Raw genomic sequence first — 24,059 nt, forward strand, 5'->3', positions numbered from 1 at the left:
TCTTGCCCATCTTGGATCCCTCCTTAAGGGGCCTGTTCTGCTCACGTGCCTGCAACCTATTGCAGAGGGAAAAAAATCTTGAGACATAGCTCAGAGGGCTGAGCCTTGCAGGGAGTGAGGCTGCAGCCACAGAGCCAGGCAGTCCAGAGAAAAAGCCCTGCAGCTGGAGGTAGCAGTCAAGAGTGGAGCTGGGCATGGTGAGCTTCAGGGGGGTGACCAAGCAGAGGTTGAGTCCACCAGCCAAGAGGGCTTAAAGGTCCCACTTGCAGTGGTGGAAGGCAGTTGGGGAGAAGGGTCCTGGACCCAAAGAAAGTGTCTCACCTGCAGCACACTCAGGTTCTGAGGAGGAGACCTGGGCCCAACAAGGAACAGACTGGCACCTGCCCTGATATTCCAGAAGCATTGGGTGATGTGTCTGTGTCATAGACTGGAGTAATTTGTTTTCCCATTCACTTTTCTCCATTTTTTGATTATTCTGTCTTTTTTTTTTTTTAAAACATATTGACTGTATTTGCTTTGAAATACACATACTAATTAGTGGGCCAAGAAATATTCAGTGTGGAGGGAGGACCCTGCAACAGGGCCACCAAGCCCTTGCCAGCAATGCCTGCAACAAGGTTGCGGGTTGATTCCTCCTACAGGAATCCTGTCTCCAGCCTTGTTGGGGTTACAAGGACTCTGCCACACGTGAGTGGAAGGGGAGTCCTCGGGCTTGGCGAGGCCTCTGGGTATAAGAACTGGAAGCGGCATCTCGGATCCTTTCACTAGCCCATTTCACTGAGTGAAGGGGAGTCCTGAGGTCAGAGCAGCCTCTGGGAATAAGTGGAAGTGGGGACTCAGCTCCTTTCACTGTCCTGTTTCACAAGCACCCACCCAATTGGCAGAGAAGACTGACCAAGTGTGAAATATGAGCTTTCCATGGGAGGGGTTATTTCCTGTCCAAGAACTCTTCCCCCACCCCAGCACATCAGCCAAACCATCGCAGAACATCAGAGGACAAACCTTTTGCTGAGTACTCCTGCAACCCATGGAGCAGCGAATGCATGTCAACTTCTCCCATCCTCCTGATCTATTGGGTGGTGGGGGGGAGGGAAAATCCCTGACAAGAAGAACCTTAAAAAAAAAAAGTGGCACACCAGAGACCTCCAAGGGTGTCTCTCTTGGGTCTTCGTACAGCGACCCTTTAACTATAGCTCTGTCACCCTTTGGATTTAGACAGGAAATATGGTGGTTGTGTTTGCTGGCTTTAACCTGCAGCTAGGGCTGATCCCCCTTCTGATACTCCAAGTGCAGAAGGTGGGGGCCCGCAAGAGACGGTCGAAAGACCTTGCCCCTATATGCTCTGCTTGAAAGCTTCCCAAGGCCACAGATTCCCTGAGCCGGGGAGGTAAATGTCTCCATCCTCTGGAATCCCAGATAAGATGAACTTGACACCATCTGCTCCTCACCTGCCTGGTTCCTCCAGAGATCTCGGTGACCTATGTGGCCTCAACCCCCTGTGGTCTCAACCCTGACACTGAAGCTTGATCCTTCTGGGTCCCTCCCCAACCAGCCTATTGCCCTGACACGCCCCTGGGATGCCTGACCTGTGGGATTCTCATTCCACAAGCTCCCCAGCTCCAGTTACCGCCCTGTGTGCCAGCGCAGGGTCAGTCCCCATCACACGGGGTCAGGGACTGGGGATTGGGATCGTCCCCTCTCCCAGCCCTGTCACTCGCCTCTGCAAACTCTCCCTGCGCTGCAGCAGAGTTTGCAGGTGTTAGCTGAAAACTTGCAAAAGCTGCTGCAGGAGCAGGGGGCTGCGCTCAGAGTCATCAAAGAGAACGAGAGATCCCAGCTGGTGAGATTCACCGAAGGCCCCAAGGAGTCTGTGGTACAGCTAGACCGAGGTCCATGAGGTGTATTTCCACTGGGGTCAGCGTGAGCAGATCCCTGCTGGGGGCAATGGGCTGTAGCTCCTGTGGAGTCAATGGCGTGAGACCCCAGCTGGTGTGCGTGAGGTTCCCTGAAGGCATTTGGTGCTGTGAGGCACGTTGCCACCACCTGCTGTAAGCCCAGGCCAGGGTGATCCTCAGCCTCAGCTCCACAAGCTGCAAGTGAACCAGGAGCCCACATTCGTCACCAGCTAAATCTCAGGATAGAACCAAGCAAAGTAACAGTCGGTGCTTCTGTGACTCTGCGTGTTGACGAAGTTCTCCGAAGCCGTAAGGCTGTAGGACCTCCAAATTCGAGAGGGTGGAGGGTTGCGGGCTGTCGGGGGGAGCCCTTTCAGAAGTAATTTGGAGTAAACGGGGCTAGACCCCAGCTGGGGTAAATGGGCTGGTGCTGCTTTGGAGTGGAAAGGACAGATCTAATCTGGGCTGAACGGATGGTTGGCTGTTTGGAGTCAATGGAGCCCGATCCCCAGTGGGAAACCAATTCCCAGCTCGGCGTGACTAGCTCAGCATGGTGCAAATCTCCTCCTGTACAGAGCTACCAGCTCAGCATGGAGCTAAGTCTCCTTCTGCCTCTGCTGGGTAAATGACCTGTCTGGTCACCCAGCTCCCTGTGTGTCTGTCTGCAAAGTCCCCTCTTCCTGCACCACAACCCCTCTGCATCCTTGTCTGCTCCCCAGAGCTCTCCTCCTCTCTCTGCTCTTTTCTTCCAGCCCCTGTGCAGACTTTGGCCTGGCTGGTGTCCCCTGAAGGGACCCATGTCCCCTGCACTGGCTGAGAGGATTGAGGTGGGTTGAGGGAGTTGTGGGCCGGTGGAGCTCAAGACTCCTCATCTCTCCCCCTTGGAAAGATGGGGAAATTGCAGAGCAGTGGGATCCCCCGATACCCTGTGTCATTCCCTTGGGAGGGGCATCCGGCTGCCTCATTTTCACATGTCTCCCCTGGAACCTGCTCCAGCAGCAGAAGCTCCAATCCAGAGGCCATCCATGAGGGCAGAAACTGACCCCATTTGATGTCTCTTTGGTGGGTTCCACCCCAGGCCAAAGTGGGGAAAATTCCCCATTATCATGAGTGTTGTTCAGCTCCTCACTGGCAGCCTCAGCAGAGCCAGCAAGGTCTGGGCAGGTCATGGAGCCTGAGAATCCCCCTCCCCATTACTCTTCGCAGGGCCTATTGAAGAGAGACTATGTTTTGGAGAGGGTTCCTCTACCACAGTATGGGCTCCCGCGAGTCTTCTGGGCCCTGAGTAGAGACGCGTCCCTTTGCAGCAGGATATTAAAAGCAGAGAACTCTAAGGAACATAGTGGGTAGAAAACCTCCCCTCTCCTTTCCCTCGTCTGGACGACCCTTCTCAATTTTGTTAGCTGCCTTTCTGCTTCTGCCGGGCGGAAGTGAGAGTTACAGACGTGCAGGGTATCAGAGAGATTGCCGTGATATCGTCAAACCAACAGGAAGTCCTGTGTGCACTCGACAGAGGTGTAGGGGGCATCCTATAGAGAAGTCGACATTCCCTGGAATTCGGGAGATGACCTTGGGCTTCCATTTGCCCCTAATTCCCCAGGTCTTTCTCGTGATCCACGCTGGGTGTTCTCTTTCTTCTGCATCTCGACGAAAACCCTTGTTCCCACATCCCCTCTGTGCCTCCGGTCTTGTCCCTGAGCCTTGACCCACTTGGATCCCTCCTCAATGAGCGTGTTCTGCTCCCATGCCTGAGAAGCATTGCCGAGGCTATATCCTGAGGCACAGCTCGGAGGACAGAGCCTCTCTGGGAGTGGGGCTGCAGCCGCAGAGCAGACGGGCCAGAGGAACAGCCCTGGAGCTGAAAGAAGTTGAGTTAAGACAGGAGCTGGGGCATCCTGCAGCTGGGGACGGTGAGCTGCAGGGGTGACTCAGCCCAGGTTGACTCCACCAGCCAAGAGGCCTTGCAGGCCAGGCTGGGCGTGGACAGCTGATGCTGGGAGAAGGGCCCTGCCCCGCCAAAGGAAGTGTCTCACCTGCAGCCTCCCTACAGCACAGCCATGTCCTGAGAAAGAGGCCTGGGGCCTACAATGCTGGGACCTGCCTTGATATTCTAGAGGTGCTGTGTGACGTCTCTGTGCCACAGGGTGGAGTAATTTGTTTTCCTGTTAATTTTCCACTTTTGCTCAGTCTATCTTTTTTTAACAAAATGACTGTTGTTTAAGAAGTTGTGTGCTCTTAGGTATACATATAATCACCAGCGGGTCAGCCAAATATTCCACGTGAAGGGAAGATCCTGGAATGTGGCCGACCTAGCCCCTGGCACTGGTGACTTCAAGAAGGTTGGGGGTTGAACTCCAAAGAGGAATTGTGGGTCGAGCCTTGTTGGTGGCACAAGGACTGTGCCACACAAGAGAGTGGAGGGGAAGTCCTCAGGCTCCCAGAGGACTCTGGGTTTTAGAAGTGGAAGGGGGAACTCAAATCCTTTCACTGTCCCAGTTTAATGGGGTCTTGTAGAAGATCAGAAAGTTCCTCTCAAGAGTGGGACAATTTCCCAGCTTACACTAGGCCAAGCTGACTGGGGTGTAGATTTACAAGTGTGTCTTTGTCTTTCACGTTAACAATGCAGGAAAGCCGTTGTGTGATGCTGCCTGTTATCGGGTGATCTTTAAGTGTTTGCGCTGAAGCTGGAAACACTCAGCCTATGGGCAGAGAAGTGTGAGCAAGCATGAAATATGAGTTGTTCATGGGCGGGGTTATTTCCGGTCTAAGAAACCCCCCTAGACATCAGAGAAACCATTGCAGAACATCAGAGGACAAACCCTTTGCTTATTGCTCCTCCAGCCCCTGAGGTGGAGAACTCGCGTCAGCTTCCCCCATCCTCCTGATCTCTGGGGGAAGGGAAAAATCCCTGACAAGAAGAACCTGCCAAATGAGAGGCCAGAGACCCCTAGGGCTGCCTCTGGATCTCCCTCCAGTGACCGTTTTAATTGACAACTGCTACAGTTCTGTTCCCCTTTGGATTTAGATAGTAACTCTGTGGTTTGTGTGTGTTTGCCGGCTTTCAGCTGCTGTCAGGGCTGATCCCCCCTCTGAGACTCCGAGTGCAGAAGGTGGAGGCCCTCAAGAGAGCTTAAAAGTCTTGACTCCATTGGCTCTGCTTAAAAGCTTCCCAAGGTCACAGATTTCCTGACCTGGGAGGTAGATGCCACCAGCCATGTGAGGAAACCCGGAAGCCCAGTGCAGAAGTAGAACTATTTCAGTCTCAAAGCTGTGATGCAAAGAGTGTCCTGGCCTGGGGCCACTTTGCCGTACCAGGCATGATTTGCATGTCTGTCGACCGGAATAGTCAGAGTCACTTTTATTTCACCAGGAAACTCTCAGCTGTGGTTTCTCAGAGTGCTGCTTTGATGGCCTGTCCCATATGTACCGACTCAGGTTGTATTCCTGTGTGACATATTGTACCTGAATACAATGTGAGTTGTGGTTGCAGGTCCCGGCTATGAGTCACATTGATATGAAGTGTCATTTTGTACTTCAGCAGAGGCTCAGGCAATTGTGCTAACTAAGAGTGTGTGTCTGCCGTCCCTGGGGATGGAGTTATATCAGCTTCCCACGGCCCCAGAAGGGAAGCAGCTTTGCGTTTTCAAAGTGCAGAGCTAGGGCAGGTGTCTGAGCTGAAAGAAGAACCTCAAACTACACATGATTCACGCCCACATGGGGATTGACTGTGTGTCATTTTTCCAGGTAAGTGGGTGCCTCTTTGTCCAGGAGCAGTTGCATAAGTCACAGGGAACCTGGAGTCCCCCCATATGCAGAGAGTAGTACAGATTAGTGCTGAATTGATCAGCCTGTCTTTTGACAGGTAAGCACAGCCCATTAAGGGCTTATAACCAACTTTTTGACTATTTAGAGTTTTTGGATGGGAGGATGGTGTGAGCCTGTATTTTGCCATGTTTGCCTGGGTGTTGTATTTAAAATACCTGTTATTTTCCCCAAACTTTTTAAACTACCCTTTGCTCCTCTCTCCTTCAAAATCCCTGCGCCCGGCATCAACTAAACTGATGCCCAATATTTGTATTTTACAGCTACCTCTTTTCAAATTTCTAACTGTTCTTTAATAAGCTCTAATAGTTGGACTTATTGAATAGGAAATACTTTTTCCTGTTTTTTATTTTATTTCCTTAAAGTTTCTTTTTTTAACCCATCTCCCTTTGCCAGAGACAGCATTAGCACACACTTTCAGCTCTAGTCAGTCTTTTTTAAAACAATCTCTCCTCCCCCTCCCTAACCTACTTTTGTTATAGTCTTTAATTTCTCCCTAGCTCACTTTCAGATTCATCATTTTTGATTATCAAAAATGACTTGCCTTTTCAGAACCGAGTGAAATGTCTCAAAACTAATTCTCATAATGTTGTGCCCAGCAAAAATGTGACTGATGATCCCAACTGCGTAAATCAGTAGAAATGTGATAGAAGCAGGAACATAAATGCTAAAGATAGGATGGAAAGGTGTCAAAATATTTGGCGATAGATTCTTTTGAGACTTATATTCATCTTTGAGCTTCAGCCCCTATCTCTGGTCGTAGCTACTGCGCGTATCTGAAAAAAAGCTACCTTGGAGGCTCCAGGTGACCTACAAACCCTGGACACCAACAGGGAACTCCTGTGCAGATGCTCACAGCACTGGGGGCCCTGATAAGCCCTGCCAGGACCTCGTACTGTGAATATTTAGTGTAGCTGCTTCCTAGATTATTCCTACCCCCAGGAGATTGATTGGTTTCCATTGCATAAAGCCAGCCTGGCACCACCAACAATCAGTCGTCATCGCTACACAGAGTCACTGGAATGAAACTGTTTTTTCAAGGCAGAAATGTGGTCTCTAAAAAGGTCCCCACTCCCTTTGTAGTGGCCAACTGATGCTGACAGCTGAGGCAGAGACCAGCCACCTGTTACTCCTCCTGTGGCCTGAGCATCCCGGGCCAGCCAGCAGATGCCAAAGAGAGAGGTCCTGTCTCTCGCTGGGGAACCTGTGAGCACAGTGCAGGGTTTGGGGTCAGTGAGGTACAGGGATTGTGGGATGTTTCCCTTGGGGAAGTCTCCATCCCTCTCCAATTCCTGAGATGAATGTTACCTTCTCATCTGTGTCCTTCCCCTCCCCAGAGACACACAAAGGCTGATCCAGAGGAACAAGAGAGCCATGTTGGATGCCTGGTCTCTTTCCATTGGGCAGCCCTTTTCTTGTCCTGGCTCAGCAGCCATCTGTTGTGTTTCCTTCAGAAGGGTGGCCACATCGGGCAGACAAGTCCTTTGGTGTCTTGCGCAGACTCTTTGGGTGGCCGGCTTTATATCTGGACATGTCCCCATGTTATGAGTTGTGTGGGCATGGCCGGGAGGGCAATGTGTGAGCTGAGTAGACATAGCAGTTCTCAGTGCTGTGACATGGGTTTGTTTAATCTGCTCTTAGAAATCTCCAGTGATGGAGAGTCCACAACCTCTCCTGCACCAGGGGGACAGCCGTGTTCGTCTGCATGTGCAAAAACAGTGAGGGGTTCCGTGGCAATTTATAGAGTCACAGATATTGTGGTGCAAAAGCTTTCATGGGCAAAGACCCACTTCATCACATCATAGTTATAAGAGCGGAACCACCCTAATGCCCCAGCCCCATTTCCCTTGCTGCAGCTGAAGCCCTTTATTTCTTCTCTTATCATCTTAGTCAAGGAGAATGTTTTTACACACTTCCTTGTCACAACTTTTGAAGCTGTAAGAGAGAGGTTTGAACAAACAAGCCTACAACAGCCACTGCCGAGCTCCTCTCAGCCCTCACACACCACACAGGGAGATGCTCTCAAAGCTCTTGTGAGGTGCCTGTGCAGTTCGCTACAACGGTTAGGTGGAGAGGAGGAGGTGTATTCAGAGCTGGTTGAAAGGTTTTCTCTTCCCTGAAGCAATGACCAGGGACATCTGCCATGTAGTCGAGGCAGGCAGGCACCTAAGGCTAATTAAGACTTCTGCTGGAGTGCTGTATTAACCTGCTCTTTGTTGAGAGCAATATCAGCTCCCCAATCTGTGTAACATCAGCCCGACATCCTACGGGTGTCTCCTCCACATATCTCCCAACATACTCAAAATCTGATGTTATACCCTCAGGTTCACAGAGTTGCCTGAGCAGGTGCGACCACCATAGGCTGAGGTGATACGGGATTGGACCATGAGGTGCGATGGGAGAACGGAAAGAGCCCAGACGATAATGAGGGGAATGGGGAGGACAGCCAGGATGTGAAGGTCCTTCATTCACCTCATGTATCCGAGGATACCTCCTCCATGAAGCAGCAGGTAATGGGTGAAGGCAGGCTGAGTGCGGGAGAGCTGTTTATTTGTGTACTACACCCCAAGATGTTGTGCCCTCTATCGTGTGGGATGTGGGGTGCGAAGGGGTCTTATGGAAACACAGTTCAACCCAAAGGGCCTATTACTGACCTTCCTCAATCCCAGCACTTGCCATGCTTGGAAATCCTCCCCTTGCTTCAGGACAACAGTCAAACTTCAACTTTGAAAGGCACCCCCGGCTGCAGCTGGGGCAGGGACTTTTTTCAGAGTCTTCCCAAGACACAAGTGTGGGCCAAAGAGGTTGTCGATGGGAGTGAAGGAGGCAAACTCCCAATTGGTGTGGGTAAGTGTAATTCCAGGGGTGTTCCTTTACACCAGCTGAGACACTGGACCAATCGTGGGCCAGGGGGTGGTTCACTGGCCCAACTCAGAGCTGTATTCAATTGCAAAGCCAGCGAAATATTAAGAAAGCGGGAAGGAAGCGGACATCTTTTCTGAGCTCTGCCCACAGCAAGATGCTTCTGGCTGTCCAGCCGCCCTGCTGTGTGGTGACCACGCCTGAGGATGTGACTTCCCTTGCTAGTGTGACTGGGGAGGGGCTGCGTCTGGATGGAGCTTGTGACTGAGCTGAGAACGCAGCTTCCAGCTTAGAGTGACCAGCTCACCATGGCGCTCATGTTTCTTCTGCGTCTGCTGGGTAAGTGAGCTCCCTCAGCACCCAACTCCCTTGTGTCTGTCTGGAGATAACCCCATCCTAGTCCCTCAACCCCCATCTGCATCTCCACCCCCACCCCACAACTCTCACACCCTTTTTATCTTCTCTTTTAGCCTCTCTCCAGAGTCTCCCCAGGCCGGTGTCCCCGTCAGGTAATGATGTCTCCTGGCCTTGCTTAGATGCTCCCAGTGGTGTGGGTGGCTGGGAGTTTAGGGAGGTTCTTGGTGAGGGAGTTGGGGATTTCTTTCCTCTTCCAGTGTGAAGCTTGGAATTACAAGGAGAGGGGGACCCCGGTGTGCTCCCCTGTCATGCCCTGGGTCACTAAAATTGCCCATGGAATCTGCTGCAGCAACAGCAGCTCCTCCCCAGAGTCACATCGGTGGGGTGAAAGAGCAGAGACAAGAGATGGCTCACTGGGGTTTTCCTTTGGTGGGTCCCAGCCATGGACATACAGAGAACATGCATCCGTCTGCCCATCAGTGTTACCCCTCTTTTGTACCCTAAGGAAAGAGCCTGGGCAGACCATGGAAACTGAGCGCCCACCTCCCCACTACGCTGAGTATCTCCGGGCAGGGGCTCATCTGTGTGGGGCCCTCAATGTACGGGAGAATGTGTCTCTGTCCCTAGTCACTGGGCTCTCACAGAGGACTCGGGGATGGGTCAGGGACTCAGCACCACCCCATGGGACATCGTATTCAGGCTCAGCAGAGGAAATTTAGTCAGTAGAAAATTCTCCCCTCCTTTTCCCTGATCCAGGAAATCCCATTTATCATTTCTCTTTGCCCTTCTAGCAAGTGCTGATGGGTTCTCTCCTGTCTTCTCTCTCTCCCCAAATGGAGACCATGGGGTGAATTCCCTGATGGGATTGGGGTTCTTGGGCTTTAACCATCCACAGCCCCTCTTCTTTTTGCGCTGCTCTTCCCCCCAGAGAAAGCATGTGGGAATTGGGGGTGGCTAGTGGTGAGAGAGACTCTCCCATGGGCAATACGCCCCCACCTGCTCCCCGTGGATTGAGAGAGAGGAGATCCCAACATTATGGATGCATGAAGAGGGACCTCCCTGCTCCTGCTCAGCTCCTTCGTTGAGGAAGGCAGAATCTCTCCTGCACTCCCATCTCCTTCAATAGCAGCTGGGCACCGTTTGGGCCCAACCTGCCCTGTCTTCTTCTCTGTGTTTGGGATGGGGGGAGCCGCAGACTGGGGGGAATGGAGGGATATGTGGGCAGAGCAGGGTGTGGCATAGGGTGTGAAATCACATAGGTGGGGAGCTGGAAGAGAAACCTCCTCAGTGAATTTCCCCCAGGCCGTGAGATGCACCTGGTCTGTGTTCAGGTCTGTCGAGGATTCATCTCTCCCGTCTTTTACCTTCCCATGTCATTGTGACCTCTCCCTCTGCACTCACCCTCTGCCTCTGTTCTAGGTCTCCTGCCGGCCCCTACACTAACACGAATCCGTGAGTACCCTGTGTATGCCCCAGGGGAGAAGGTTGATCTCTCCTGCCAAGCTCCTGCGGGGAGAGATGCTAAAGAATACAGATTCTTCTCTCAGAGAGGGCAGGGGAGCCCCATAAGTGTCCCACAGGATGAAATTGTACCAAGCATGCTGGCGCTCCCAGCGGAGAAGGGAATTGTTGGGTCCTACACCTGTGCGTACCGGGAATCCAGTGGACAGACCTTCTCTGAGAACAGCAGCTCTGTTTCCGTAGCACTGGCAGGTGAGCCCCTGTTTTCTTTGCTTTCAAGGGAGAGTCGCTGGGAACGTGAGCTCCCCCGAGGGCTCCAGTTTCACCCTCGTCTTTGGCCCAGACCATTCCCCGTATCTCAGACACTCTGTGACAGCCTCGGCAGGTCCCCTCAGAGCTGGAAAGACTGGACCCTGGCAGGGCACTGCTGTGGGGAAGCTCACAACTCCGGGGTCCTGTCTGGGCACTGCCGGTGCTCGGGGGTGAAAGTGCCATAAGAACAAACTCTAGTACCAGGACACAGATTTGGCCTGTAAGGGATCCTCAGCCCCGGAGGAGTGAGCAGCTGATTGGCAGAGCTGAGACAGAGACCTCCTGTCCTTCACCTCTGACGATCTCAGGGCCACACGGCCCAGCCAGGGGACCCCACACAGAGAGGCCTTGCTCACGTCGGGCACCGTGTGCTCACAGTGCAAGTTGGGGCTCAGTGAGGTAGAGGGGTGCAGGGTGTAAACCACGGAGAAGTCTCCATCCTCTGGAATCGCAGATAAGATTAACTTGGCACCATCTGCTCCTCACCTGCCTGGTTCCTCCAGAGATCTCGGTGACCTATGTGGCCTCAACCCCCTGTGGTCTCAACCCTGACACTGAAGCTTGATCCTTCTGGGTCCCTCCCCAACCAGCCTATTGCCCTGACATGCCCCTGGGATGCCTGACCTGTGGGATTCTCATTCCACAAGCTCCCCAGCTCCAGTTACCGCCCTGTGTGCCAGTGCAGGGTCAGTCCCCATCACACGGGGTCAGGGACTGGGGATTGGGATCGTCCCCTCTCCCAGCCCTGTCACTCGCCTCTGCAAACTCTCCCTGCGCTGCAGCAGAGTTTGCAGGTGTTAGCTGAAAACTTGCTAAAGCTGCTGCAGGAGCAGGGGGCTGCGCTGAGAGTCATCAAAGAGAACGAGAGATCCCAGCTGGTGAGATTCACCGAAGGCCCCAAGGAGTCTGTGGTACAGCTAGACCGAGGTCCATGAGGTGTATCTCCACTGGGGTCAGCGTGAGCAGATCCCTGCTGGGGGCAATGGGCTGTAGCTCCTGTGGAGTCAATGGCGTGAGACCCCAGCTGGTGTGCGTGAGGTTCCCTGAGGGCGTCTAGTGCTGTGAGGCACGTAGCCACCACCTGCTGTAAGCCCAGGCCAGGGTGATCCTCAGCCTCAGCTCCACAAGCCCTCCCACTCCTGGCCATGCGGGCTGAGCTGGCCCTGGGCGGGAGCTGCCCCCTCAGGTACCAAGCAGGGGATGCTGAGCCCACTTGGGCTCCCAACAGTGACATCTCTGGTGCTCAGTGTTTGCACGGCCTGGGGGAACATGGTTGGTGGGCACTGAGCTGGGGCTGGCTGAAGTCTGTGTCCAGGATCCCCCTCTCTTCTGCCCAGAACTGCCTCTTCCTCCCTCTGTGTCACCAAGTTCTAAAGTGGGAACCATCTCCTCCCCGACCCACTTGTGTTTTCCAGCTCCTCAGCTCACCGTGTCCCCAGAGCGGCTTCTCTACACCACTGGGGAATCTGTGAATCTGACGTGCTCAGGTGCTGGGGTATCCGACATGTCTGGGGTCCGGTTCTTCAGGAACGGACAGTCACTGCCAACCCAGGAATTCCGCCTGAGTCCCCACAGCTATAGAGCCTCCATCCAGCTGTCGGTCACGGAGCACCCTGCAGAGTACAGCTGTGAATACAATAGAAGTGTGAAAGGGAAAGAGTTCACATCAGAGAGGAGCCAAAAGGTCCTCATTGCTCTGAAAGGTGAGACCCTGTTTGCTGCTGTTTGCTGGCCGATGATGAGGATCAGTGATGTAATTTAGAGGGAGATTTGAGAGGGTCCAAAGAAGAACAACTAAAATGAAGAAAAGTCTAGAAAATATGAGCTGGGAGAGAAGAGTAAAAGAAGTGGGTTTGTTTAGTTTGGAAAAGAGAATCTGAGAGGGGATGTGGTCGCTGCTTTCGAGTACCTAAAAGGGTGTTTAGAAAGAGGAAGGGGAAAAAATATTCTCCTTGGCCTCTGAAAATAGGCGAAGAAGAAATGCACTTGAATTGCTGGAAGGAAGGTTTAGGTTGGACATGAGGGAAATGTTCTGGCTCTCCTGGCGGTTATTTACTGGACTAAATTGCCTGAGGAAGTTGCAGATCCCAGTCGGTGTCAATGGGCCACAGTTCTTCTTGTGCTTCAGTAGTGTCCCATGTGGGAACCATTTGCTCCCCTGAATGTCTTGTCTGTTCCAGATCCCCTGTCATGTCCCCAGCTCACCACGTCCCCAGAGCAGCCTGTCAGCATAACTGGAGAGACCATCACACTAACGTGCTCGGCTGCGGGGTCTCCAAACATATCTGTGATGCAGTTCTTCTGGGATGGCCAAAAGATGCCTTCCAAGGAGCTCCCCTCACCACTGGACTGTTACACCCGCTCCCTTAAGCTGTGTATACCACAGGTTCTAAAACACACCTGTGAATCCTGGAAGACGGAGTGTGGGCAAGACACACCATCAAACAAGAGAGAGGGAGAAGGGTCAGGTGAGTTCCCAACTCTTGCTGGCTCGTTGGTGAGGGATCTCTGCTCCATAGATGGGAAGAGACACATCTCACTTGGTCAGCACAGGATAGTGTGAGTTTTAAGCTCCCTTTCTTTGGCTAGTGCCCACTTTGCTCGCTGGTTGATGTTACGGGAAGTCTTGTTTCATTCCCGTTCAGTGGCTCCCAACGCCATGGAAACATTTGAAATGGTTAATATTTGGGGATATGTAATGAAACCAACCAACCATCTCTCCTCTCTGTCTGTGCTCAGCCGGGAAGGATCAATCTGAGCAGTATTATTTGGCAGCGAGTGGGGAATGGTGTGGGGAGCTCACAGAGGTATCATCCCAACTGGCAGGGATCCAGTTCTTAGCTCTTGGCCCAGCAGCTTCATTCATAATTTTTATCAGGGCGTGGCTCACTTAATGGCGTCTTAAAGAACCCCTTGTCAGCACCAATCCACCAGGGTTCTCTTGTACATAAGTGTATTGGAGGGGATGGTGCTGTCCTGAGGTTCTCAGCATCCTTGTCGGGATGACCAGAGGTCACATATTTTCTGTCAACGGAGGGATTTGTTTTCTGAAAAGGGTCCCCAGTCCTGGTGGAGTGACTGACTGATGCTCACAGAGGAGACAGAGACGACCCACCCTTTCCCCGGCTGTGCCCTGCGTAACTCAGCCCAGTCAGTGGGTCCAACACACAGAAGGTCCCGTTCCCTGATGTTTAAGAGATGGACACAGTGCAGGTGGTGCTGTCAGAAACAGGGAAAATTCCCCACCTCCCTCCAAACCCTGAAGTAAATTCAGCCTGGTACCATCTGTCCTTCAGCTTCCAGGTCCTTTGAGAAATCCTTATGGAATGCAACATTCTGTGCCTCTGCCTGGCTTCTGTTTTCCAGATGCCACTTGGCCCTGTCCCTGAGTCCTGTGCACCCCAGGAACCCCCCTGCAGAACATCTCTCCCTCCTATACTCGGCTGCTCCTGGGGGGGCCTTAAGCAGTACAATCTAATTCGGGCTGGGGGGAGGGTGATGGATGTGAGCTGGGGTTGATCTCAGAGCAGCTTTGTACCAGTTCAGGGGTCTCTGGGCTATGCAGCTGTTGGATGTGGGAAGAGCCATCTCTTCTCTATTAGTTTGGATACATACCAGGTCACCAAACTTGGCCACCTTGCACGCGTTCCTCTGGGACAATAGCATTGCAGCCGGACCCCTGAGTATCCTCTCCAGATGGTCTGGGCCTTTCTTATCTGCAGAGGGGTCCAAGGACATCAGGGAGACAGTGGGGCATAAGACATGGAGGGGTAAAAGAAAAGAAGTCCTGGAGATTTTGGCCACCCTTTGAGCCCACTTCCAAGCTGCATGTTGTATGTGAAGGAAGCCGCCCTGACCCCAAGCCTGGTTCCCTCTCATTTTGTGAGCTCAGGTCAGCTAAGAGTGAACTGGAATCTGGGCGTCATTTCCCTTTCCCCCACTGTCCTGTTCATCCCGACCCCTCCCCTTTGCTGCTCCTCTCACGTCCCCTTTCCCCACGAGTGCCGAGTGTGTATCCCTCCTTTAGAGAGCTGAGTGAAGAGCTCCCCCTGCTCATCACCTGCACTGTTACCAGTGACACTGGTGAGCAGAAGTTTCACTTCTACAAGGATAGAGAGAACTTCCCTGGGGAGCTGGGGTCTAAGATGAGCCCCACATACCCCAGCATCAGATCTGTGAGTGTCTCTGGGGTCAACATCCCATTGGCGAATCTCAGCAACACCGGGGAATTCACCTGTGGGTAGAAGGAGAATGTGAAAGAGAGGTGGATCCCATCCCCCCAGAGCCAAGCTGTGAACATCACCAGGAAAGTTTCCAGGACAAGTGAGACTGATTTAATTCCTTCAGTCAGCTCCCTGTCTTGCTCCCATGGTTGGAGAACTGTCCCTAGGCAAGTCCATGATAGGCGGTGAACAGAAAGATGAAAAAGAAGCATAGAATCATAGACTCTTAGGGCTGAAAGGGACTTCGGGGGATCATTGAGTCCAGCCCCCTGCCCAAAGCAGAACCAACCCCAACTGAATCATTCCAGCCAGGACCTTGTCAAGCTGGGACTTCAAAACCCCCAGGAATGGAGATTTCACCATCTCTGTAGGTCACCCATTCCAGTGATTCCTCCTGTTCCTGGGGAAAGAGTTTTTCCTAATATTCAACGTGCATCTACTTCTCTGTAACTTGAGACCATCCATCACTAAGGAGAACGGCCTCTCTGCATCCTCTTTAAAGCCTCCCTTCAGGACTTTCATCGAATCATCCCTCAGTTGTCTCTTCTATAAACTAAACAAGCCAAATTATGGAATGCTAGACCACCAGGACTGGAATGGACCTCAAGAGGTCATCGAGTCCAGTTTCCTGCCCTCTTGGCCAGAACCACGCCATCTAGGTCATCCCTGACAGGTGTCTGTCTAACCTGCTCTGAAATATCTCCAGCGATGGAGATTTATTCCTCTTCTTGCCTAGGTAACTTATTCCAGTATTTAACCACCATGAGTTAGGAAATTTTTCCTAATTTCAATCTGAAACCTCCCTTGCTGCAGTTTAAGCCCTTTGCTCCCTGCCCTATCCTTACAGGTCAAGGAGATCAATTTTTCTCCATCTTCCTTGTAACTCCCTTTTCGATACTTGACAAGCACTATCACGTCCCCTCTAAGTCTTCACTTTTCTAACTAAACAAGCTCACTTCTTTCAGTGTTCCCTAATAGCTCATGTTCTCTAGACCCCTAGGCCGCCTTGTTGCTCTTCTCAGGACGTTCTCCAATTTCTCCACATCTTTCTTGAAACTTGGTGCCCGGAACTGGACACAATACTCCAACGGAGGCCTAGCGAGTGCTGAGTAGAGCCCAAGTAAGACTTCTCATGTCTTGCTCGCAACACTTCTGTTAATACGTCCCAGTATCATGTTTGCTTTTTTTGCAATAGGATCATACTGTTGACTTAGATTTAGCTTGTGGTGCATCATGACCCTTAAATCCCTTTCTGCACTATGCCTTCCTAGAGACTCACTTCTTGTTCTTTATGCGAGAAGCTGATTATTTTTTCCTAAGATTTGTACTTTGCATTTCCCCTCATTAAACTTCCTCCTGCTTACTTTGGGAGTGGAGCGCTTTGCATTTGTCTTTTTTAGACTTCATTGTGTTTACCTCAGCCCATTTCTCCAGTTTTTCCAGGTCATTTTGAATTTTGACCCTATCCTCCAAAGCACTTGCAACCCCTCCCAGCTTGGTATCCTCTGCAAACTTTATAAGCGCCCTCTCAATGCCAATATCTAAATTGTTGATGAAGATATTGAATAGAACCGGACCCAAAACAGACCCCTGCAGAACCCCACATATGCCCTTCCAGCATGACTGCAAACCATTAATAACTATTCTCTGAAACAGTCATCCAGCCAATTACGAAAGTGGCCCCATCTAAGTTTTATTTGCTTAGTTTATTGACAAAAAGATCATGTGAGACCGTGTCACATGCCTCACTGAAGTCTAGGTATACCACATCCAAATCCTTCAGCCTCTCCTTGTAGAACATGTGCTCCAGCCTCCTCCTCATTTTTGTTTCCCTCTGCTGGAGCCACTCCAATGCATCCACGTGTTTTCTGTACTGGGGGCCCACAACTGGATGCAATACTCAAACCTTGCTGCTGGACATAATACGCGACACTTACTGCTGCCTCCAGCCCTTCCAGGATGGCACTCTTGGACATGAATTTTACTTCCATAGCCAAGGCCAAGATGTGATGGGATTCAGGGTCCCCAGGCTCTGTACCTTGTCTGCAGGCAGGAGTGACTCTCTCACTCGGCAGGAGAACAGCGGGTTTATTAGCCGACAGGACGCAATATCTTACAGAAGCGTCAGTGCAGCAATCACGGACAACCAGTCCAATCCACACTGGGGAAAGGAGGCTCCAAGGGGGTCCCTTGGAGCTGGGGCCTTGCCCCCTCCTTTGTCTCGCTCCCTCCCAGCCAAGCCCAGCCCAGTCTAACTGCTTTCCAACTCCCAGTTCCAATTCAAACCCCTCAGGCTCCATCTTCTCCTCTGTTTGCAGTCCAGAGGCGTCACCTGGCCACCAGGTTACACTCAGCAGGAGCCTCCCACCCTCTGTGAGCCACTCACATACACACAGGTATCCCTCACTACTCACACTAGACCAGCCCTATAAAACTGGAAGGAGGAGCAGGCTGGTGAGACCAAACTTGACATGGACAAGACAGCGAAGTGTTGCTTCCCTGGGAAGTGAGCTTCCCTGGGAAGCTGGGATCTGAGAGCAGCCCCACTGACCGTAGCAACAGCCCTGTGAATGTCTCTGTGCTCAGCATCCCATTGGCCAATCTCAGCAACACCAGGGAATTCACCTGTGCGTACGAGGAGAATGTGAAAGGGAGGTGGATCCCATCCCCCCAGAGCCAGGCTGTGAACATCACCAGGAATATCTCCAGGACAGGTGTGACTGATCAAATACCTTCAATCAGCTCCCTGTCTTGTTGCCATGGTTGGAGAGCTGTCCCCAGGCAAGTCCATAATAGGCAGGGAAACAGAAAGATGAAAAAGAAGCATAGAATCATAGACTCTTAGGGCTGAAAGGGACTTTGGGAGGTCACTGAGTCCAGCCTCCTGTCCAAAGCAGAACCAACCCCAACTAAATCATCCCAGCCAGGACCTTGTCTAGCTGGGACTTCAAAACCTCTAAGGATGGAGATTTCACCACCTCTCTGGGTCACACATTCCAGTGCTTCATCACCCTTCAAGAGAAACTTTTTCCTAATGTCCATTCTTCTCCTCTGCCCTTTGAGACCATTGCTCCTTGTTTTGCTGTCCTTCACCACTGAGAACAACCTCTCTCCATTCTCTTTAGAGCCCCACTTCAGGAAGACTGCTACCAACTTACCCCTCCTTCTTCTCTTTTGCCCATTAAATAACCTAAATCCATCACCTTGTAGGTTGTGTGCTACTGCTGCCTGAGAATTTTGGTTGCCCTCTCCAGACCTCCTCCAATGCATCCATATCTTTTCTCCGGGCGGGGCAGGGCAGCAGAACTGGACACAATACTCCAGAAGTGGACGCAATACTTGGAACTTACTCTGCCCCAACCCTTCCAATATGGCACCCTTGCAAAGGAATTTTACCTCCATAGCCAAGGCACAAGGACAGCACCATAGAGCTCAATCTTCCATCCCTTCTCTGGAAGGAGGAGTTGGCTGGTACAGACAGAACATGCCATGGACTTCACACAGAAGGATTATTTCACTAGGAGAGTGGTGTAGCAGTGGAATGGCTCATGTAGAGTGGTGGTGGAATTTCTATCCCTGGAGATATTTAAATCACACCTGGACAAAGTCCTGGCTGGGCCGATTTAGTTGATCTTCCTTTGGACAGGGGGCTGGACTCGATGACCTCTTGAAGTCTCTTCCAGCCCTGGGTTTTTGTGATTCTATGAAGGATTGTCAAAGGAAATTTGTTGCAAGGGCAGATTCTTGTGTGGGTCTTGCACCTCGTCCCAGGTCTGTCTGGTGTTCTTATGTTCTCTTCCCTCCTTTTTCTTCTCCTCTAGCTCATCCAGACTCTGCATTACTGATTTATATTCTGCTGGCTTTCGGAGATGACTTGCTTCTGGGTGGAGTCCTGGCCACTCTTATATTCTACTTCAGGAAGAATAAAAGAGGTGAGTTAAAACAGCAAAGAGCTGTGACCTCTGCGACCACTGCTCCCTCAGTATGGTCTAGAACCATGTTCCTTAAACTTTTTGGCTACATCTAAAAGTTTTTGGAAATAATTGTGTAAATTATTTCTACGTGTCTTATTCCAAACTTGGTGCCATCAAGTGGGGTAGAGATCAGGCCTCTCGCCCTTTCTCCCATCCCCTGTCCAGCACAGGAGAAGGTCAGATACTGCTGGAGGTGTTTGTGCTGCCCAAGAAACTTGGAGATACAGCAGATTTTTCCCGGGATTGAGGTGTGGCTGAACGGCCTGTAGTTCCCTGGATAGTCCTTCTCTATGAAAAGATGTTACTAAGTCATTTACAGAGAGAAGCCATTCTTCTCATCCTAATGTCAATATTCACCCAAAGCTCATTAGAGGTGGATTGGCATCACCCAAGGCCCACTGTCAGGCAAGTACTTCAGTTTACTTGATCAGTAGACCTTTCATAATAGGCTGTTGATGCCTCCTGGAATCCAATGTGTGAAAGACAAGTATACAGCATGACAGGGTCAGCCCAGAGAAGTATAGAAGAGTGGTGGAGGGGAGATATATTAGCCCTAGATTAAAAAAAAAAAGGTCTTTGTTTCCTTTGTAAACTAGCAAGGGCTAATCCAGAACCAGCAGGAACCTGATAGGCCCAATTGCCCTGATTGATTCTGTTAAAACAACTGGAGCCAATCAGGAAGTTTGCAGACTCAAGGCAGCCAGGCTAATCAGGACACCTGGAACCAATGAAGAACCAGTTGAGAAGGGTTATGAGAGAGGCTCTTCTGTTGGCTCAGTGTGTGTGAGGAGTGGAGGAGAAAAGGAGCTGTGCAGAATCTGAGAGGAGCAAGCACAAGGAGGTGTCAGAGCAGAATCATCACTGTCAGGCAGCTGAAATTTGATGCTTCACAGGCAGCTGTTACCACAAGGACCTTGGGTTGGAGCCTGGAGTAGAGAGCGCACCTGGGCTCCACCCATTCTCCCTTCTTCTATGCAGCCCAGGAGAAGGTTGGCTATTGGTGGAAGGTTGTCCTGGCCAAATCACTTGACGGGATAGCAGAGACTATGGACTTTGGTCTTCTCTTTTATTTCTGTGCTGGCCAACGATGAGAGTGGCTCACCAAACAGCAAGTCAGTGTCCAGCCTGAGGACTGCTGTGAGCCTCTTGGCAGGGTCTCCAGCCATGCCTTGGTCCCGAGGGCTCCTCATTGCTCTTGGGGCTAACTCCAGTCCATAGGGCCTCACAGTCCACTCAGGCAACACACTGAGCTCACTGAGTACCTTCCCGGTTCCCCCATCCTGGACTACTTCCTACCCCACTCCTGATGGGATTTGCTGTCTCCGGCTGGTGGTTTCTCCTCTGGTGGTGACCAGGACCACCACTGCCGATAATGATTTCCCTTCCTCCTCCTGGCCGTCCCCTACTGCCAGGCTTCCCCAGCCTTTACACTGGTCTACAGCCAGAGCATACCCAGCAGGGCCTCAGGGGCCGGGGTCTTTTACATCCAATAGGCCTGGCCCTCACCCCCTGCTCATTGCGGGGTAGATACACTCTATCACAGCATCCAAGGCAAAGGATGCACGAAAACATGTCAACCCACCATGCTAGAGGAGGAGCTTTGTTGCAATGGCCACTACTCATAAATTCAAAGACCAACATGACACACACATCTAAATAGCAAAAACTGAACCAGCAAATCATGAGCCTTTTACGGACACCTCCTTTAGCTCACTTCTGCAAGACAGAGGTCAGAGTTGAAATTAGACCAATGAACTGTAAACTGGTGCAGACACTAGGTCTGTAGTTTGGGTGGAACTGGGTCTGGAGATCAGAGCGTTTAACTGTTGGATATGAGCTGCCTTCATTTTACTCAGAACAAGAATGAATCCCTTAGTGCTAAGATGGGTGGTAAGCCTAGGACAGGGTTTAGAATAAGATTTACATCAGAGTGGAACTGCAGGGTCTGATTTCAAAATTGGGTCCTGGGTTTCAGATGTCCACATTCTGTGTAGATTGTGATTCTCAAAGGAGGCAAAGGATCATTAGCCATTCAGTCCTTATTTAATTTCAGCAGGATTCAAGCACCTAGTTCCACACTATACCACTCCATTTTCCAGGCTTAGAGTCATGGATAATATATCGCCGCTTTCTCTTGCAATTCAGTCGGTTCCATATGCATTGTCTAAGGAAGCTCCCCTACCTGAAGTAGTGGGACAACACTCCTAACATGCATCTGATGAAGTGAGTCTGTGCTCACAAAAACTCATGCTCAAAACCTTTCTGTTAGCCTATCAGGTGCCACAGGACCCTTTGTTGCTGTTACAGATCCAGACTACCCCCGCGATACTTGACTCCTAACATGGAGATTCTTAAGCTCTGTGGTGTCCTTGACATGGAAGCAATGCTTATGACCAAACAATTTTGCTGGATTGGTCATGTAATGAGTATGGATGATACTTGGATACCAAAGAAGGTCTTCTGTGGCCAGCTTGCTCATGGAAAGTGCTCTTTCAGTTGTCAGTAGAACATCTGAAAGGCCAATGTGAAGTCATACAGGATATCTCTGAGTGATAGATTGTCCTAGTGTCAAATCATTGTGTCTACTCTTAATAGCTTAGAAAGTCAGTGTATCCAGGCACTACAGGGAAAGTGTAGGAGCTGAAAAGAATGTACAGTGTCCACAGGTGTTTTTTTAATGTGACATCTCCAATCAGCTCTGCTGATCAAGAATTGGTTTAGTCACGCACCTGTGGTGACTTAGAAGATGAGAGCTGTTGATCGATGGCTCAGTTGAATGAAGGAAGGTCCATGCTGTACAACTGTACCCACCAGCCCTTTGTTCAGTTATAGCATGCAGAGCCAAGCATGGAAAAGGTGTCACAATGTGGGCAGCTGTTCTCAGCCCCAGCCAATGGGAGACGCTGCTGCCTTTCCAACCTCCCAGCGGGGTGGCTGTGACTTCCTTTGCTTGCACAAGAGGGGAGGGGCTCATCCTGATTCCTGTACCCCACTGGGGTTGTTGGTTGAGCTGAGAAACCAGTTCCCAGCCTGGTGTGACTAGCTCAGCATGGTGCTAATTTCCTTCTGTACAGGGCTACCAGCTCAGCATGGAGCTAATCTCCTTCTGCCTCTGCTGGTAAATGACCTGCCTGGTCTCCCCCCCACCTCTGTGTCTGTCGGTCTGCAGACTCCCCTCAACCCCGCTGCATCCCCATCTGCTCCCCAGAGCTGTCATCCCCTCTGTGCTCTTCTCTTCCAGCCTCTCTTCAGACTTTGACTTGGCTTATGTCCCAGAAAGGCCCACTTTGTCACATGCAACATGGGATAGGTCACCTGGGATTTAGCTTTGCTCGATATCAGTATTTGACTTAGAAGAAAGTCCTTAGTATTTAGAAGGTACAAAACACTTGTATGTTTCCGCCAGCATTCATGCGTGCGATAATGGCCGTACTCCATGTGAAGGGGTTGATCTTTAAGCATTTGCTCTGAAACGGGAACTGCCTACACAGTCGTTAGAGAAGCATGACTAAGTATGAGATATGAGTTTGCCACAAGGGAGGTTATTTCCTGCCCAGCTAAAGAAGAACCTAGAAAAATGACAGTGTCCCATCAGAGTAGTGTCCTTTACAGGCTTAGCTGAGAGCCAGTTGTCTTTGGTACTGCCAAGAGGGCACAGGAATGGACTTGATGAGCTCCCAAGGTCCCTTCCAGTTCTATGAGATGTAAATCTCCATATATAAAAATGGACAAAACACTTGGTCGATTGCTTCCTCGGCCCATGAACTAGACCTGTTTGTGAACTTTTCCCATCCTCTTGGGCACTTAGCAAAAGAATAAAAGTCTCCGAGAAGAACGACCTCTTTTTGGCTGTTTGGACTCCGAAGCATCTGAGCTGAAGACAGAGGAGCTCCGCAGCTGATTTCTGGGTCTCCCTACAAACAACCTTTGAACAGACAGATTGCTACAGCTCCGTCCCTCTTTCTGCTTAGATGGCAACTCTGGTTTGTATATGCTTGTGTTTTTAACTTGCAGATAACTCTCTTCTGCCTTTTCGCTAGTCAATAAACTCCTTATAATTTTATCACAGGACTGTCTACAGGTTTTGACGTTGGTATAGGTTGTGTGGTACCAGTTAATTGTACCATGGTACTATCCATGGTACCAATTAAAAGGCTGGTGTCTCAGGCTCCATAACAACCTAAATATGCTTTTATATTTCGTGTCAGTGACCATTATCACTACTGTGTGTAGGTGGTAAAATGTTCTGGAGAGCTGAAAGGGACTCACTCTGACGCCACAGTAAGGGTGTTACAAGTGATACAGGACAGCACATCAGTCACCAGTGACATCTCAGGATAGAACCAACCACAAGTTCAGGCCGACGTTTGGCCTGGTTCTCACTGTCTATCCAGACATCAGGACCTGTGGCCTTAAGCCATTTAGGGGAAAGGATCACCACTATGTTTGGATTGAAGGTAAAGGAGCAGGCCATGTAGAAAGCAAATGCATCTAAATATGGAGTCCAGGGGGCCTGTTTCTCAATGGCTGTAATCGGCGTAACTTAAGGGATACTCCAGGACACCAGTTGAGACAGTGGGGCACTGTAGGATGACCCATCGCCCCAGGGGCTGCTCCTCCAGCCCTGCCCACCAGCCTTGGTTCAGTTACAACAGGCAGAGCCAAGCATAGAAAAGGTGTCACAATGTGGGCAACTGTTTTCAGTGACACCCGCTGGGAGATGCTGCTGCCGTTCCAGCCTCCCAGCAGAGCAGCTGTGACTTCCTCCACAGAGTGGCTGTGGCTTCCTCTACTTGCATGAGAAGGGAGGGGCTCATCCTTCTTCCTGTACCCAGCTGGGGTAGTGGGTTGAGCTGAGAAACCAGTTCCCAGCCGGGTGTGACTAGCTCAGCATGGTGCAAATTTCCTTCTGTACAGAGCTACCAGCTCAGCATGGAGCTAATCTCCTTCTGCCTCTGCTGGGTAAATGACCTCCCTTGTTCCTCACCTCTCCTTGCACCACAACCCCTCTGCATCCCCGTCTGCTCCCCCGAGCTCTCCTCCCCAGTCGACTCTTGTGTGCTGGCCTCTCTCCAGACTTTGGCCTGGCTGGTGTCCCCTGAAGAGAACCATGTCCCCTGCACTGGCTGAGAGGCTTGAGGTGGGTTGAAGGA

At 51.1% G+C, this 24,059-nt stretch overlaps 1 protein-coding gene across 2 annotated transcripts; it reads left to right on the plus strand.

Moving 5' to 3' along the window:
• Window positions 1-8,754: 8,754 nt before the first annotated feature.
• Window positions 8,755-22,963, plus strand: LOC142004671 (Fc receptor-like protein 5). 2 transcript variants are annotated; one of them, XM_074982311.1, is made up of 7 exons: window positions 8,755-8,918; window positions 9,050-9,088; window positions 10,356-10,649; window positions 12,125-12,412; window positions 12,890-13,177; window positions 18,754-18,864; window positions 22,715-22,963. In XM_074982311.1, the coding sequence occupies exons 1-7, from the start codon at window positions 8,888-8,890 to the stop codon at window positions 22,723-22,725; spliced, it is 1,062 nt and encodes a 353-aa protein (XP_074838412.1). In that variant the 5' UTR covers window positions 8,755-8,887; the 3' UTR covers window positions 22,726-22,963. The 2 variants fall into 2 exon arrangements, with proteins under 2 accessions (XP_074838412.1, XP_074838413.1); XM_074982312.1 differs by lacking the exon at window positions 12,890-13,177.
• The last annotated feature ends 1,096 nt before the right edge of the window (window positions 22,964-24,059 follow it).

Source organism: Carettochelys insculpta, chromosome 32 (genome assembly GCF_033958435.1).
Source record: "Carettochelys insculpta isolate YL-2023 chromosome 32, ASM3395843v1, whole genome shotgun sequence".
Lineage (NCBI taxonomy): Eukaryota > Metazoa > Chordata > Testudines > Carettochelyidae > Carettochelys > Carettochelys insculpta.